Raw genomic sequence first — 18444 nt, 5'->3', positions numbered from 1 at the left:
GTTTCTTCAAATTGATGGGTTAGGGTGCTTCATAGACATTTGGAGGCTTGGATCCATTGATTTTCATTTGGAGGCTTTATGGTTTTCCTTAACTTTTAATTGATGGATTGTAGGTCCTTGTAATCCAACCCTTTCTATTGGTTTTGATCAAGTGGGCAGGGAAGTTCATGTAGATATGATTAATTGTTGAAATTTTTCTTTCTTCATATTATTGAATTGAAATCTTTCTTTCTTCATATTATTGAAATCTGGATATATTGGATTTTTGGCTGTGGTTGTGGGTGGTTGTTCTTAGTTGGCAATGGTTGTGCATTGTGCTATTGACCAGTTTATGAGTTTTTTGGTACTGGAATGTATTATTTTATTGTTATGTTTATATTATTTTATTATGTTAAAAGTTAAAATAAATTTACTATTATTAGATGTTTTGTAAAATGAGTAGATAAAATAAATAAAGTAGTATTATATGGTGTCAAATAACTAAAAAATAACTTCACCATTATAGATGCTTTTACACTTATTTTCATATTAAAAAAAAAAAAAATTGAGACAAAAAGAAAAAGTAAAAAAGCAAACATGAAAAAGCTTCTAACGGACACTGATACTACAGTAGGAGACAAATTGAGGCAAGAAAAAAATGGTTCCTACCATCGTACCTGTCCTTGAAAAACTTGGAGGCTATCAGAGCAAGTGTAGCAGGTTTTCACATTGGTCAATTTGCTTCACGGATATTCAAGAAAAACTTGGACTTGGAGGCTATGACAGCTACTCTAACAGCTTAAACAGCAACGCACTTGTCAATTTTGCTGGCTCCAAAGTCCAAACTCGATGATGCATCTGCGTGGATAGATAGTCTTTTCATGTCACTGACATTGATACCTAACAGTGCGGAGAGGAAAGCCGGAAAGGGAAGGCATGCACCGCCCCTGGTTTTGATATATTCTTAATAGGGAAATGTTGACTGGGCTTGTCATTCTTTCCTTTTTTGTGTCTCATTAACCAAAAAAAAAAAAAAATTGTCAAAAAATATTATCAAAAGAGATTAAAAAATTGTCAAAAGTTGCTCAAAAATCTGAAAAGTTATCAATAATTGTGTTGTTAATGTATCCGTTAACATAGTCCTTCTTGATATCCTATAAAATATAAAAGTTATATATATTTTAAGGTAAAATGTTAACGAGTACTGTTGTGTTGTACTTGCTAAGGATATATAAATGTGGACCTTATTTAATAAAAAATTAGATAAATAAGAGAAATTATACAAAATTTATACAGCTGACAAAATACTAATATAAAGACAAAAATTTTGACACAAAGTTTGATGTTAATAGGCACCTTATTGTGCCCGTTAACACAACTCATATTTTAAAGGGCTTTACGACATATAAGTAAACCATTTTAGAAAGAGAAATGCAATATTCATAATATTTTCACAACAAATCTTAAGTGATAAGTTGTTATTGGTTATTATGGGTGGGCAAAAAAGTAATTTAAGTTATGGATTTAAATTAGAAACAATAACAACTTACTACCTATGATTTGTTGTGAAAATGTTATAGATGTAGCACTTTTCTTTTAGAAAACTTTTTATGAAAATATAAAAAAGTTATTACATTTTTTGACAGTTTTTTCAATTTTTCATAAAAGTTTCATGAAATAGATGATGAATGTGTTCTTTAAGGGCATACATTAACTGAATAAATTGTGAAAATTAATTTCATCTACAAACTAAATGGTGTGCACAAAACAAAATTTTAATTGTAAAATAAATCTTCCTAATGTAAGTTGGGTTTGAAAACACAAATTTAGGCCCCTACAAGACTAAAACCGCTATCTACCAATTTTAAGCAATTGATTAATTAGGTCCAATTCATTAGTTAGCCAATTACTTGTTGCATGGAGAAACATAAATCAAAGCAAATCCTAAGCACAAGATGTGTTCAGGAAAGAAAAACCTACAACGTACGGGAAAAAAATTGTTCGGGGCCTAACCTAAGATGTACTTGTAAACCCTCCTAATCTATAGATGTACTTGTACTTGTAGTAGCAAATTCCTGCTACTACAACTTGAACTTTAGCTTCTGATTGGATCGATCCTCTTAAAATTTCGAATTAGTCTATTACCAGTTATTTCTTTCTTTTTAGCCTAATAGACATATTATATATGGATATTTATTTACACCAAGTGTCTTTTTATTTAAAGATTTTCTATTAACAACATATAACATGTAATGGATATTATATATATAATTTTGCAGTAAAATATTTTTGAAAAGATAATTTATTTTGAATTTGAAACGTTTGAAATCAACTGAATTAATTTAAAATTAAATGTAATTCATCCATCATGCATGCTATTTCACGCAATTTTTACTTTCTTGTACTAAACATTATACTTATATTAATATTATATTATTAATAAGTTATTATTGTTTGAGACTTTGTGTCTAATAAAGGTATAATAACTTTATGCCTTTAGGCCTATTTTTATCACTGACTTTTTTACTGTAATTTAAAAACTATAGCAACCTTGTGGCTTAGGCTAATTTTATCACCTCTTGCACAGAAAGACAAACAAACTGCATAGAATCTTATCGCAACCTGCCATTATTCTTATCTCTCGCAATCTTCTTATGCACCTGTAGACAAAACTCTGTCAGCTCCATTTGCTTCTTCTGGGCTCTTGCTCTTCTACCACCAACTGAAATAATTAATTTCCATTAGTTACACCCACAAAAAATATTGCCATTTCCTTCAAAGTGATGAAAATGAATGAATTTTGATTAATTTTTTTAACTTCATCAGCAAAGTGTTACATTCATTGCCATTTTTTGGATTGTGACAAGAATATATATATACATATTCTTTAGGTTATTATTTGAATCCAAAGCTTGCCTCTTAAGAAAAATTTCTAACTCTACTTGATTACAATATCTAGATACCAGCTAACAACAATTTCTCTCCTCTTTTGTTATGTAAGAGTACAGTTTGTGCTTGACTTAAGAGGGCATATTTTATTAACATTTATATCTCTTAATATACATATAAGGTAGACTTATTGCATATGCGCGCGCACACATATAATTAAGTCGTGTAATTATTTTTGTTATAGTCAAAATTTCATTTATAGTTCTCTTTGAATAATTTTAATAATTAGATTAACTTCAAGTACAATTAATGTCAATTTTTGTTAAACTTATAAAATGATTAAATTATAGTATCATTTTAAGCCATATAGTAAGCATTTCATTTGTGCATCGAAAATTTTAGGGTTCAACTTAAAAATAATATCAAACTATAGTTTATTTCCTAATTTTATTACTTATACACTTTTTTTTGATGAATAATAATGAATTTTACTTAAAGAATTTGAGCTCCTAACACTATTGATTATTGAAATTTAAGTTTGATAAAATAAAACAAGATTTTACTTGTACTTTCGTGATAATGAAATCTCAAGACTCAAGAGATAATATCAAAAGATAAAATTAAAAAGAAAACAAATCTATCAGTACGAAATAAAAGGAGCTAGGTGTTAATTTTTTTTGGCTCGACCCCCACCTCCCCCTGCTAAGCCCTAATACAAACGATACAAATCAACAGTAGCAACATGCCATTACACTATTCCCTACAGTAAAGCTACTGCAGACCAAACTCTACCTCAATCCACTCACTTGCTCTGCCTCTAATAGTCTAATTCTGCTACAAACTAGAGTACAATAGTCATTAATTGCCATCTGTTTCATCCCCACAAAAAGGCTACTTCCCCTTGAAAGTCAGGGTCAATGAGTTTTGATAAGTGTTAACTTTTGCACCAACCAAGTGTTACATTCTAGGGAAACCAAAACAGGACCCCTCCCAAGAGAAAGTGAGGAAATAACGACAACATCATGTTGAATCTACAAACTTACGTGACGGAAAGGAGAAGGTATCTTATACAACTTTGTCTTATATAATCATTATATTTTGTAACGTGTTGATTTACAGTTGAGTGGAAGTAGCATGTTGTGAGAGCGATATACGATACATATATATATATATATATATATTGAATTGGATATATAAGATAATTATTGCCTACTTTTTTGTGGACATGTGCTTGGGGTTTGTCGGTGTACATTTTGATAAATAGGTTTATGTGTATCAATGACCATGAAGGAATGTGAAGGAAGTTTGTCTCTCCATAGGATTCAATCAACATTAACCATGACAAATACATGTTCCATTAATAATCATTATTAACCTTAATTGTTAATGAATTAGGTCCTTTGGATATTTCCTGAGAAGTTGTATTCAGGTCTGTCTGTTGCACTTCTCAATTCTAGCTAAGTGACTCCTAGATTATTTCCCTTATACGTACATGAATTGCCTAATCATATTTTCTTAAGCAGAACCTATATTGAAATTTGAAATTTTGAATCCATGGTAAGAGAAGAAAGACTCAAAGTTCTGACTTGAACAATTTGAAGTCTGAGCAGCAAGGTCATGCAAGACTAGAGACCATGACGAGAAACACAAAGCAAAATAAACATCAAGATCCTGGTAAGCAATTATTTCCCACCTACTGAAAACTTAAATGACACATGGGCAAGCACTTTAACTATATAGCTCAGTTCAATTAGAAATGTTATTCTAAGTTGTGTCAGCCCCATCATTCTCAGTCGGTCGATGCATTTACACTTTTTGTTGCTTCAAATTAGTATTTTCTATGGTCAATATCTTTTGTGATTTTCACTAGTAAAAGTTTTTGTAGGATTAAAGGCTTTATTGGGGACCGTTGAGGAGGCAAAGACTCGGCTTATTCACTCAACAAACATTTCACTTGCTTCAATATTCTCTAGGTACTTTAAAAGTCTCATGTGTCTTTGTCTTTCTTCTTGTTCATCATGAATGTAATAAGCCAAGAACTTTGTAATTTAATTGACACATTTTCATGCATAAAGTGTTTGGGGTTTTAGAGAGGAAATGTTCAAATTGTGAAGTTAGTAACATATTGTAACTATTTCAAAAAATAAAAAATAAAAAATGAAACAACAAAGATAAAATTCAATTTATTTCAAGTGAAATAAAGGGTGTGTAAGATCTTATATTAAGTGACATAGATGCTTTATTTTTATAATAAGATTTTATTTCTTATCTCTAACCATATTGATGGTGTTACATTATTCAAAATTGAACATATTAATATTCATACTTTTAGATTTATAATATTTAGTTTAAACCATAAAATAGACTCATTTAAATAATCCGTGAAATTAAGTGTGAGTTTGGATTTCGTTCCAAACTCATCATGTCTGGCATTTGCGTTTAGCAACTGGGTCCCGTGCACTGTTTATGAGATCCAGTTGTACGAAAAAACACAAATTATTCATCATTTAAAAATTGTTCATGGGACCCACAGACACTATTCATCAGTTAAAAATTATTTTTCTACAGTGTTTTTAGTAATAAATTTTCAGTTTACAGTAATAAGCAGTATTCAAACAAACTCTAAGTTTGCTTAATACGTGAAAGTTTTCCTTTCTTATCATATTAAGGATTCTTGAAGTTAAAATTATGCAAAGTTACCCAATAGTAAGAGATTTAAATTAAAGGAGAATATAGAAAATGGAAATTTCTTTTTTGTACCTCCTTGTCACCTTTCACTTAAAAAGAAGTGAAAAAATAATAATTGTTGGACTATTAATAGAGAACATCTTGACTTAAAAAAAAAAAAAAAAGTAATAGAGTGCATCTTTACAATAAGATTAATATTAAAGACACAATTTTTTTCCACAATGAAAAAAATATTATTAGTTTAGTATCACTTTCACCGAGGTCCAATTACTCACATAGTTTTTTATTTTTATTTTTATCGTACGTCAATCATAATAAAAACATCAAGCATAACATGCTACTTTAACAATGTAAAAACAAGAAAAGAAGTTAATTATGCTAAAATTTTGCCTAATAATACATACCCCTCAACTGGGCTGGATCCAAATTAGGCCCATGAATTCATGACTGTTAGTTTCTAAACCCAAAGCATCTCAAACATAAAAGGATTAGCCCTTAACCAAGGCCCATCCATTGGGCCCAACTCATATTAGAAACCAAAAAAAAAAAAAAAAAAAAAAGGGGGGGTTTTCATTATTAAGAAGCTATATAACTATACGATTTACCCGACCTCTCATAGCAAAGTATAGCTTTGACACTCTCCTTGGCAGAGCTCTCCAAGGCACTGAAATTGCTTCCTGCAATGAAACTAATGCGTCAAGATTCTTTAATGAATCTTAAAGAAACCAAAGCCGTTGCACTCATTGTGTTGCCATGGCACTCAAAAGGGAAGGTTTGGAATAGAGATTTAATTCTTCCAGCTAAATCCCTCTCCCTGCCTCCAAACTAAAAACGATTTTGGTAAATAAAGCTCATTGAAAGAGTGGGGATGAAGAAAAGAGTATGCGGTATGGAAAAAAGACTAATTAAACTCAAATCTTTAGAAAGAACCATGAGAATCCAAGTCATACCTCAAAACTAGGATATTGCAGTTTGCATTCAACAGTCTCCTCAAGCTTTTTCTGCAAACAAATAAAAACAACACCAAATATAGGAATGCTTTCATCAAGCATGATATCTGAATATGATTAAATAACTAAGATGCTTAACAGCCAAAACATACAAATATTAGTCAGAAATTTATAATGCAAGAGTCAAAGCATAGACATTTGAGAACCCTTGGATGAGCTATCTACCATTCCAGAGCCACAATAGAGCTATAGAGACTTTTGAAATTAATACAGCAAATAAGGTTCCACTTTGCATTCAACTATGGCTTGACTATGCAAAACTATCACATGCAAAATTAGTCATTAATCTAAACATTCTAGAATCCACATGTAGAAGCATTTTCATTATGGATGTGGAAATATTTTCACAGAAGAGTTAACACAATCACAATAAGATATCAACTAGTGATATGGGACAACTGCAACATATAACACAAGGTACAAAATTTACATGGATGTGGAAATATTTTCACAGAAGAGTTAACACAATCACAATAAGATATCAACTAGTGATATCGAACAACTGCAACATATAACACGAGGTACAAAATTTACATAGAGTAAGATGATCACCTTTGAATATATATGGTCTTGCAGATCAACAAATATTTCACCAGAAGAGTCTCTACAGTCAACTGTATAGAATGCTATATGCTTTGATAACTTCCGGCATTTCTCATTGACCGATTTCTGCAGCCAAGAAAAATCAAACATGTCAGAAGAAACTTATATAGAGAGTAAACCATTTACAAGCTACAACCACATTAAGGAAAACAAGTTTGTATTGTACTTTTGTCGCAAGTGAGCAACAACTGACAACTACAACATCATATTTATTGAAGAACTCCCCATCAAAGCTTGACACATCACCTGCAAGATTGAAAATTTGGATTTAATCAAATCTCTTCCCACTGACTTGCACTAGAAAATATAGATTATTAGCAACTTAAGTAATGTAACACGGCCAGCCTTGGTAAATAAATTGTACTCATAAATATAACATCAGCAAGTTCAACAGAACATGATAAAAAGATACAGAACAAATGGGGCAAACCTTTTTCAACTGAAACACGAACCATCGGATTGAAATCTTTCAAGGAATCACAACAAAGCTCGGCAAGCGTTTTCCCACGATACACATTCTCATCAGGAGGTATCAAAAAATTAGAAGAAAAAAGTGCTTCATCGGTCGCTACCCGATCATCCACCAATGTCAAACTACCAACCCCTGCTAGAACAATGTTCTTGCAAAACTACCGACAAAAAAAAAAAAAAAAAAAAAAAAAAAAAAAAAAAAGCTTACATAAATCAACACCAAACAATAATTACCATAATAATTGAAATGAGTAAATAAGAATGAATATACCAACATTTAGCAATACATATGATAAATTACCTATTGCCTCAAATCATTAGGAAATGGCAAACATAATCATTACACCATAATTATAATGCCACTCCCCCATGTATAGGCCCAGACTCCTTAATTAATAGAACCTAGGAAGCTCGGACAAGAACATGAGTATGGGTACAGAGATGGGTACGACACGGCAATCCAAGAAATTTCTGAAAAATTATAACATGACGTGACAGGTATGGCACTAATACGACGTGAATACGACACCGCACCCCAATGAAGTGTTTGTGCTTCCTAGAAGTAGTGTAGAACCCAAGACATGATTTTTTTTTTTTTTTTTAAATGAGAGAGAACCCATGACCACTCTGATACTGTAATAAATTACCGATTATTCCAAATGCTTAAATTGTCACAAAACAATGAATAATCATTTAACCATTACTCTAACAACATTAAAAAAAAAAATTAATAAATTAAGAACAACCTCAGCAACAGTCCCTTTCATTCNGTTAACACAATCACAATAAGATATCAACTAGTGATATCGAACAACTGCAACATATAACACGAGGTACAAAATTTACATAGAGTAAGATGATCACCTTTGAATATATATGGTCTTGCAGATCAACAAATATTTCACCAGAAGAGTCTCTACAGTCAACTGTATAGAATGCTATATGCTTTGATAACTTCCGGCATTTCTCATTGACCGATTTCTGCAGCCAAGAAAAATCAAACATGTCAGAAGAAACTTATATAGAGAGTAAACCATTTACAAGCTACAACCACATTAAGGAAAACAAGTTTGTATTGTACTTTTGTCGCAAGTGAGCAACAACTGACAACTACAACATCATATTTATTGAAGAACTCCCCATCAAAGCTTGACACATCACCTGCAAGATTGAAAATTTGGATTTAATCAAATCTCTTCCCACTGACTTGCACTAGAAAATATAGATTATTAGCAACTTAAGTAATGTAACACGGCCAGCCTTGGTAAATAAATTGTACTCATAAATATAACATCAGCAAGTTCAACAGAACATGATAAAAAGATACAGAACAAATGGGGCAAACCTTTTTCAACTGAAACACGAACCATCGGATTGAAATCTTTCAAGGAATCACAACAAAGCTCGGCAAGCGTTTTCCCACGATACACATTCTCATCAGGAGGTATCAAAAAATTAGAAGAAAAAAGTGCTTCATCGGTCGCTACCCGATCATCCACCAATGTCAAACTACCAACCCCTGCTAGAACAATGTTCTTGCAAAACTACCGACAAAAAAAAAAAAAAAAAAAAAAAAAAAAAAAAAAAAGCTTACATAAATCAACACCAAACAATAATTACCATAATAATTGAAATGAGTAAATAAGAATGAATATACCAACATTTAGCAATACATATGATAAATTACCTATTGCCTCAAATCATTAGGAAATGGCAAACATAATCATTACACCATAATTATAATGCCACTCCCCCCATGTATAGGCCCAGACTCCTTAATTAATAGAACCTAGGAAGCTCGGACAAGAACATGAGTATGGGTACAGAGATGGGTACGACACGGCAATCCAAGAAATTTCTGAAAAATTATAACATGACGTGACAGGTATGGCACTAATACGACGTGAATACGACACCGCACCCCAATGAAGTGTTTGTGCTTCCTAGAAGTAGTGTAGAACCCAAGACATGATTTTTTTTTTTTTTTTTAAATGAGAGAGAACCCATGACCACTCTGATACTGTAATAAATTACCGATTATTCCAAATGCTTAAATTGTCACAAAACAATGAATAATCATTTAACCATTACTCTAACAACATTAAAAAAAAAAATTAATAAATTAAGAACTACCTCAGCAACAGTCCCTTTCATTCCACAGACTAATATATGAGATTTGCTCAATCTAAAACAAGCAAATAAAATAAAATTGTTAGTTAAAAAATTAAAAATTGCAACTTCATAATATGGCTAAACAAAATTATGAAATTAATAGGAATTACTATTACTAGCTGATGTTCACGCGTTATATATCACATTATTGAATTATTAAAATAAAATTTAAATTTAAATTTAAAAAATAAAAATAAATCAAACCAGAGCTAGCTAAAAACGAACTCAATGAATAAAATCACAAAATGAAAAACGAAATTTTGGAAAAAAAAAAAATTACCTTCTTTGAGCATCAGCGCCCCAAACCCTAATTTGGCGATCGTAGAGAGCAGTCTCTTGCTCAGTCAACTCTTCTCCGTCCATTCCTAGCTGTAACCTGTTTTACAAACCCTAATTCAAAGCGCAGAGAGAGAGAGAGAGAGAGAGAGAGAGACCCTAGAAAGCTCGAAGTGCTGCGTTTTATGAATAGTGAAGAATAAGCAAAGCAAAGCGAAGCAAATACGAGCTCACGATTTTTTGCTTTTTTATCTTTGAAATGAAACTGAGAAAGCTTGTTTTTTAGACCCCCCCTCCTTTCCCCCCTTTTTTTTCCAAAAAAATGCTGCTAATTTCCTACTTTCACAAGATACTACCAATTCATTTGCTATACCTGGTCCTTGTACCATTACTTAATTAAGTTTGAACACTTTGGATAAGAAGTTGAAGGCTGCTTTTGGCGTTTTCTAGTTACAAATTTAATATGCCTTTTTTGATTTCATTTGTACTTTTTAAGATTGAATGTAATAGGTTCCAAATCATCTATATCAATAGGATAATTACTAAATTATCCTCTCTCTTGTTCCAGTGATAGAAAAGTTTGAGGCTGATGGGCGCCATCCAGGAGACGTTTCGATTGCAGATCTTCCTGGTGTTCTGAAGCTGAAAAAGGAGCTTTGTGAGGCAAATGTATGGTATTTGGAATTTTTTGCTTATGTTTTATGATTGTGTTGTTCATCTTCTCACTCCTGCTTGCATGATATTGTGGCAGTCATTGAATGAATCTCATATTCCTGATGCACTTCTTGAAAGATTGGTAACGGGTACAAGAGAATTCCCTCCAGTTTGTGCTGTCATTGGGGGAATCCTTGGACAGGTGCCATATCGAACCACTTTGTTGTCATGTTTTTAACATTTAAGACATTATTTTGACATAGTTTAGTGTTGAACTTATTAGGAGGTTATCAAAGCAATATCAGGCAAAGGGGACCCCCTAAAAAATTTCTTCTTCTTTGATGCTGTGGATGGGAAAGGGATAATGGAGGACATTTCAATTTCAAACCCAAAAAGTGGAAGCTGAGCAGCCTTTCTGAGGGTAGCTTTTGAAATAGAGGATTGACAAGAGGAATCAGTCGTAAGTTCTGTGTAGGAAATTAAAGAATTTTGACAAGAAGAAACTGACCTGCAGTGGATATATTATTGTTCCTAATATTGAAGTTAAGATAACACTAGCTTGTTAGAGAGAGACACCAAAATTTCTGCAACTGGAATTTGCCGCATTGCTATTGAATCTTAAGTTATGATGCATGCTGGTTGGAATTGTCATGTTCTTGTTCATTCATTGTTATTCATGTCTGACTATTGAGTTATATGTGTTTTCAGTAAGAAACGGAAAAAGGATTCTTTAGCGCATGCATGCTAAAAAGCCACTTTTTTTTGCTTTCTATACAATTTCCTGTGCTTGTTGAGAAAACTTTACTACTCTTAAACGGAGCTGACATGAAGTGGAGGCGACACTTGGAAATTAACTCAAGTTTAGTATCATAATGCTCTTATTTTAGGGTACAAAGTTACAAACAATAATGAGTTATGAGAAAAAAAAAAAAAAAAGAGAGGAAAAAGCAAAGGAACTAAGAAATATTGTGGTGCCGAAGCGCATGATGATGTTTTTGACCATAAAGCTCTTTCAAATAAACAAAGAACTTATTCAGGAAGCCACAGTGCACAGTTGTTATTATTTGCTGCATGACTGTAAATCCAATAAATCAATATTAACCAAGTAATATTTGCCACAACTTGTTGAAGTTGTTGACTGTGAGTGGTGAGTTTATGCGAAAGTGATCACTAATCACGCGAATGCACCATTCACAGTCAATTGATCACTTCAATAAGTTGTAGAATAATAGTTAGCAAATAAGCTTGGTCCTACACCAATGCCAAGAAAGGTGGTAGTTTCTTTATGTAATTGCGGTATCCCTTGTTGAATATCAGGAATAATAGTTATAGATGATGTGATATATTATATGCTAGAGACCCCCCATGGGTACATTACTCTTTTGTGATCATGGGTGGTGGGGAATAGGCATTTAGTCTGTCCTGTAAAGTTAAACGGGAGATAAAAAGGAAGACAATTACCATTATAGCTGCCAGGACCATGTGGTATATGCACTACAATGCCTCACTCCTATTAAAGCTACATCATTTGGAAATCTAATAATTTAGGTCGTAGTCAATTTATAATTTTTTGATTTTATCATGAAGAAGAAAAGGGTATAACTCATTATTGTCTGCATTAGTTCAGTTGTTCACTTCAGCATATGAGGTTCTGATAAGTGGAGAACCACACGTAAAAAAACAATAAGTGATTCATCACCAACGACAGAGAATTAAAAGCAAAAGTAATTCCCATAAAAAAATAAAGCAAAAGTAATAATCATTCATCAGATCCTATGAAGAAAAAAAGGGAAAACTTTAAAGATTGCTAGTCATGCTTTTAAGATAAATCTTATCTATAAATTAAGACCTGCTTGATGGTCCAAATTTGATACTAAAGGAGTAAGAGATGCTACAGAGATTAAAAAAAAAAAAAAATCATAATTTATTAAGGAGAGAAGATCCTCTTCATTTTTCCCAATTTTTAGCCAGATTTGTGATTCACATCATTACTTGATTTTGTGTGGTTTAAATGGGGATTGTTAAACCATTGAATTTTTTAAATGCTAGATACGTCTTTCGATGCTAAAAATTAGAGAGAATTAGAGAATTTAAATGGAAAGATTTTCTTTCCCAAGTGATAAGTTGTGATTGATGTTATATTTCTTTAACATGATTTTATTATTGACATTACTTTTATTATAGAAAAATTACAACATGTGTTGTCAACTGTTGTAAATTACTCTATGCCCATGACTATGAAACATCCAATAAATTCCATAGACTGATAGTGTGGTGGATTCAAGCATGTAACCTCTTTTTTTTTTTTTTTTTTTTTAATTTTAATTGTAACTAATGTAGATTCTTATTTATCCCAACTTCTTCAAAACAAAATTCAAAATATAAAATCAAAACGTGGGTGGTTGTTCTTATCCCGCTATAATCTCTACACATTCAAATCAAAATCAGCCTCTCTCTCACTTCTTCCATTCAAAAACCACACGAAGCACAAGCCATGATCAAATGAGCAAAAAAGGAGAAAGGGACCCCACCATGAAAGGCTATCATATAGAAAAGAAAAGAGAACAAGATAAACTGCACCACCAGTTCATGGTTTTACAACAAAATTGGCATTCCTACAATCAGTCTCACCCAAGAACCCTACGAAGATATTCAACAAACTCTAACCACATGGCTAAATCTCTTCAAAGGCTAGACAGCTCTCCAAGAAGCCTCATGTCTTCACTTCAACAAAGACCGTCTCCTCCAGAAGGAGCATGGAAAGTGAGGACCAATGATTTGGTAATGGAAGAGATACGTAGAGAAAGAAAAGCAGTCATTGAGAGTGGAAGGTTGAAAGGGCGGCGGCTTTTTGAGGCGGATGAGAGTGAAACTGAGATGAGTTTTGGATGGAAGAGAAGATATGTAATGGTTTGGCTCAAGAGAGTGAAGTGAGATCAGTGTCCTTTTGTGATTCTGATGATGATGATCATGAAAATGAAACTGGTGGGATGATCAGCAATGTATTGCCTGTTTGTTTTCAGTGCTGTTGTTCTTCATCTTCGTCGTTGTCTTCATTGTCTTCTTTTTCTGTGCGTGATGAATATGTGAAAGGAGAGGTAGGAGTGGAGGAGGAAAAGAAAGTGGTGGCAAGTGTGGAGATGAGAAGAGATTCTTATGGTGGAAGCGGTAATGGGAGAAGGTGGATGGTTGTGATGGGTTGGCTTGCTATTGCTTCAATTGTGTATGCAATTTGCATTGTTCCAATGAGGAGCTTTGGTGGATATAGAGATGAACATGAAATGATCCTAGTTCCAACATGAAATGTCTCTCTCCCTCTCTCATTTTGATATTTTATGATTTGAACCAGTTTGGGTGCTAGTAACAATCAATTGTCTCTATCAATCCTTTTTTATTTTCAAATAGATGTTGAGGAATTGATGTTTCTTTTATTCAAAAGTTTCAATATCATGTTTAGGATAAATGATTTACAAATAAGATCGGTTGCTTTCCATATTCATCTCATGTTGCACGCTATGCATATACTTGAACATATTAGTAGAACAGTACATTAATTAGAAATTGTGTGCATTGAGACACTCTGCAATGGTTTTTGACATGGCGTACTTCATGAGGGAGCTGGTGTTTGTAACTGTTGCAAGATCTGTTCAAAGCTATCAGTAGTCTTCTCTAGTGGATGTGAATGCATCCCTTCATAGGTTGTCACCACAATCTCTTCATCTTTGGAAAGGCGTTGGATTTGCTTCTTGACATTGCAGCCTTTATGAGTACACCTGTAGTAACTCCTGGAAAAAAAATGACACAAAATCAGTTCATTTTCTGCAAGATAATAGTATTGTTTTTGAAAATTTGTCATGCATTATAAATGTTCCTCATGAAAGAATGAAAAAAGACAACCGGGTTGTGTATCAATTCTCACTAAAATGGTAACACACAGTAGAGGTTTGCTATGCAAAAACCAAGACCATAATAGTTGGCGAGGAATTTAAGAATGAATGGAAGCAATTTAAGAGATAAGGAATGGTTGTGGAAGTAGGCCAACAATGCAAATCAAGCTCACTGAGATGCTAACATGTTGAGCACACATGAATGATTTCAGGTCGAGCTACTAACTAGTCACAAAGTTCTTGATTATGATAAGAATTGTACATTTTTTAATGCATTTGCCTTGTAATATATATATATATATATATAGTATTGGCAAATGCAATTTTCTTTGGCCGGTTGATTTGTAGTATAAATTTTGGTTATGAGTGAATACAAATTCTCTGTTCCACTTTTTGTATATTATTCTATGTTCCACCAATCACGATATGCCATGAGATTGATTGATTGATATATATATATATATATATTTTTTTTTTTCATTTTAAATTGTAGTTATTATATAAGAAAAGTTAAATAAATATATGACAAGTTGTAATAGGTGGAGTATAGAATGGAACACAAACAGAAGATGGAGGATTTGTATTTGTTATAAACTATGTGAACCTTTTAAATGTTCTACTTTCTTTCTCTTGGAATAAGTATACTAGTTAATATATATATATATATATATTTTTTTTTTTCTGAAAGTTAATAAATAAAATAAAAAGACTTAAAAGATCTCATTTGAGTTCAGAGATAGGTGATTCTCACCCAAAAAAAAGAAAAAAGAAAAAAGTTTAGAGATAGGCCTGATCCACCGTGAAGATGACAACAAACGAAATAGGGCCTTAGCATGCTAGTGTCCAATTATGTGAATTTTTGCTGACAATTATGTAACAAAGATAAAATGAAATTTTTTCTCAAAAAAAAAAAAAAAAAAAGAAAAAGAAAAAAGAAAAGAAGATAAGCAAATTCTGCTCATTTAAGTCAATTGAGCAAAAGTAGACAAGTTAATTTTTTTAGTGGTAAGTTATATGCTCACTCGCTCAGTGGGTCTTGAACATATGATCTCACTTTTCAACCAATTATTATAAAATAAGAGCCTGTTTGGTACGTGTGTTTAAATAATAGTTTTCAGTAAAAAACGTATGTGTAAAAAAATGTGTAAAATATTATTTAAAAATTGAAAATATGTGTTTAAAATAATGTACCAAACAGCCTCTAAATTAGTGTTAATTGAAATATAACTTCTCGATTAGAAGAAAAGTAAACTAAGTTTGTCGAACATAATTATAAAGAATGCTTCTTTTGGAGCAATCAGATTCAATGAATGGGGGCTTTATCCCAGTACCACACAGTACCCAAGATAATCACGTATCTGCATCCACTATTTCCCCCCACAAAAATGAATCTGTCAATAAGTTAAAAAATGGTTAAGGTATAAGTTCTACACGTTAAATGGTACTAGCCTCCTTTGCATGAATCCTAATTTTCAGCTCTAAGGACCTTGTGCTCCATAAAATAGTATGGTTGAAATGAGAATGTTAAGATGGATAAGTGAAAATACACGGAAAAATAAGATTTGAAATGAGAAAATTTGCCTAGAAATAGGAGTAACCCCTATTGATGAAAAGATAATGGAGAGCCGCTTATGATGTTTTGGTTATGTGCAAAGGAGAGTAACTAATGCACAAATAAGAAAGAGCGAGTTTGTCCAAATCGAGGGAATGTAATACTATAGAGAAAGATCCAAAATTACATTAGTAGAAGAGATTAAAAGAAAAAAAAAAAAAGACATGTCAATTGAGGGAGTGAATATGATTTTAGAATCTTTGATAGAGTAAAATGGGGAAAAATAATACATATGATTGACCTTAACTAATATTTTGAGAATTTATAGCTAACCTCAAAATTTTGAGACTAAGGCTTTGTTCGTTGTTGTAGAACCTTATGCTCCATAACTAAGTGAGCAGCTTAGACATCAATGGTTAAACCACTGTTTTCAAACCTAAACTACTCAGTTGGGGTTGGAGAATCGAATGAAACTACACAGACCTATCTTGTATCAGTCCTAAATACTGTATTAGATGAAAGGCTCAACATGAGAATGATTCCCAATTTCCGATTTAAAACCCATCAAGAGACAAGAATGTATTATGCTTACTTAGATACATGCAATCATGCAAAAGGTACACGGGGCATGCATGGTAACATAAACAATTGTGCTTAAATTCTGATTGGAAAAAGGAACAATCAAGCTAAATCATCTTTCTTTACTTAATGAGAGTTTTCCATCAAGTGGAATCACAGAGAATGATGAAGCTAATCATAAAATATTTATATTTCAAATATTAACTTCAATAGACATGAAATTTGGCGTATGTCTTACAAACAAAAAGAATATGGAATCTAATGATAAAATTATAAAGATATTAATATAATAAAAAATGAAATGAGGCAAACATCACAGAGTTATACTACACATAATTTGATCATAACCCTCAATATATGACCATAATTTGAAGCCAAGGGAACTAAAAGATGATTAGAAAAAGATAACAAACCTCGGAAATTTACTATTCTTCACTGCCTTTTGCCCATATTTCCTCCATCTGTACCCATCATCGAGTATATCAACATGGCTCCTTGTTTGAAATGCAAATCTGTGCCTTTTGACCTTCTTGTCTCCTTTTGTAACTTTTTCTCCCCTCTCAGAAATGTTATTAGCTTCATGATGTTGAATTCTGGTTTCTGCTTTCATTTTGTCCTCCTTGTTGGCACCATGAAAAATATTCTGAGAATTAAAATTCTCTAAGTTTAATGAAGAAGTAGAAGCTGCTGATGAACTAGAAGAACCTAGTAATAACATTAGGTTGTTTTGCATTGGAGCCATGTAGAATAATTCCAAGAACTTAATACTACTTTATTCACTTTTGTTAGGTAGAAAACAAAGATGAAAAGCGTATGAAGAGCGTGTTTTACTTTTTTTATTTTTTATTTTTTATTTATGAGATTGACGTAAGAAAGAAAAATGTGGAATTTTGGTGGGCGGCTGTAATGGCTAGTTTGTCCAAATACCAATCACAGATTCACAATGAAGAAATTTGGGTCATAGAAGCTAATGTGTACACGGACGTATGTCTAATATCTATCACGAATAAGACAATGTTTGGCGTAAATTACACGCAAAGTGATAAGAATTAAGAGCATAGTTAGATTTTTATTTTTTATTTTTTATTTTTTGAGGAACAGCATAGTTAGATTAGGATTACCAAAAATGAACAATATTATTGCAATTTTTTTAGATATAAAGTTTGCTAGAGAGCTTTAAGGGCGGACAAGTTTGGAGAGAAACCCTTCAAATACTTGTATGTGGATTTTGAAAATCTAACCATTGGATTGCATGATTTTATTATGTCCTTTGTGTTTGCAAAATTTCAAGAAAATCAAATATCAATAGCTATGTCATTAATCAAATGTAAAATTTTAAGTTTTTGTGGTATAAAAGTATGCATAAAATATATGTTTATTGATCAAATAGTGAATAACATTTTATTTGAACGAAATTTGACTTGCATGTTAAAAGCATAAAGAAAGTATAATTCAACGGTTAGATTTTCAAAATTTACATTTAATAAAAAAATATTGGAGTTGGAAAGAAACCTTTTCTAGAAGCTAGAAGGGCCTTAGATGGAATTTTTGAATTTTTAAGAAAAAAATCTATAATTAATTGATCATATCTTATAAATCCATAACTTTAAATCACTATTCATTATAATTTTCCACACACTCAAAATGCTAAAATTTTCAATTAATGTTCTATTGCAACAATACT

The 18444-nt window shown here is 32.1% G+C and overlaps 3 protein-coding genes across 3 annotated transcripts; 1 reads left to right on the top strand and 2 right to left on the bottom strand.

Annotated features, from left to right (window-relative positions):
* Positions 1 to 6123: 6123 nt before the first annotated feature.
* LOC112006469 (SUMO-activating enzyme subunit 1A) lies at positions 6124 to 10347 on the bottom strand. The gene is given in 11 exon segments (XM_065772173.1): positions 6124 to 6233; positions 6507 to 6557; positions 7119 to 7235; positions 7336 to 7415; positions 7600 to 7798; positions 8387 to 8415; positions 8417 to 8621; positions 8722 to 8801; positions 8986 to 9184; positions 9774 to 9825; positions 10093 to 10347. Coding segments are annotated over 11 exon segments (1188 nt in total). The 5' UTR covers positions 10176 to 10347; the 3' UTR covers positions 6124 to 6140.
* A 287-nt stretch (positions 10348 to 10634) lies between these two features.
* LOC136067015 (SUMO-activating enzyme subunit 1B-1-like) lies at positions 10635 to 11437 on the top strand (the record flags this gene model as incomplete). Its single annotated transcript, XM_065772225.1, has 3 exons — positions 10635 to 10757; positions 10840 to 10944; positions 11026 to 11437. Coding segments are annotated over 3 exons (351 nt in total), but the record flags the coding sequence as incomplete, so codon positions are not given.
* A 2912-nt stretch (positions 11438 to 14349) lies between these two features.
* On the bottom strand, positions 14350 to 17502 carry LOC112006478 (probable WRKY transcription factor 43). The gene is made up of 2 exons (XM_065772224.1): positions 17174 to 17502; positions 14350 to 14527 (listed from the first exon to the last, which is right to left on the bottom strand). The coding sequence occupies exons 1-2, from the start codon at positions 17500 to 17502 to the stop codon at positions 14350 to 14352; spliced, it is 507 nt and encodes a 168-aa protein (XP_065628296.1).
* Positions 17503 to 18444: the final 942 nt, after the last annotated feature.

The sequence above is a fragment of the Quercus suber genome, unplaced genomic scaffold (genome assembly GCF_002906115.3).
Source record: "Quercus suber isolate HL8 unplaced genomic scaffold, Cork oak 2.0 scaffold_55, whole genome shotgun sequence".
In the NCBI taxonomy this organism is placed as follows: domain Eukaryota; kingdom Viridiplantae; phylum Streptophyta; class Magnoliopsida; order Fagales; family Fagaceae; genus Quercus; species Quercus suber.
Note: the sequence above shows the minus strand (reverse complement) of the source record. Positions and strands in the feature narration are given on the sequence as shown.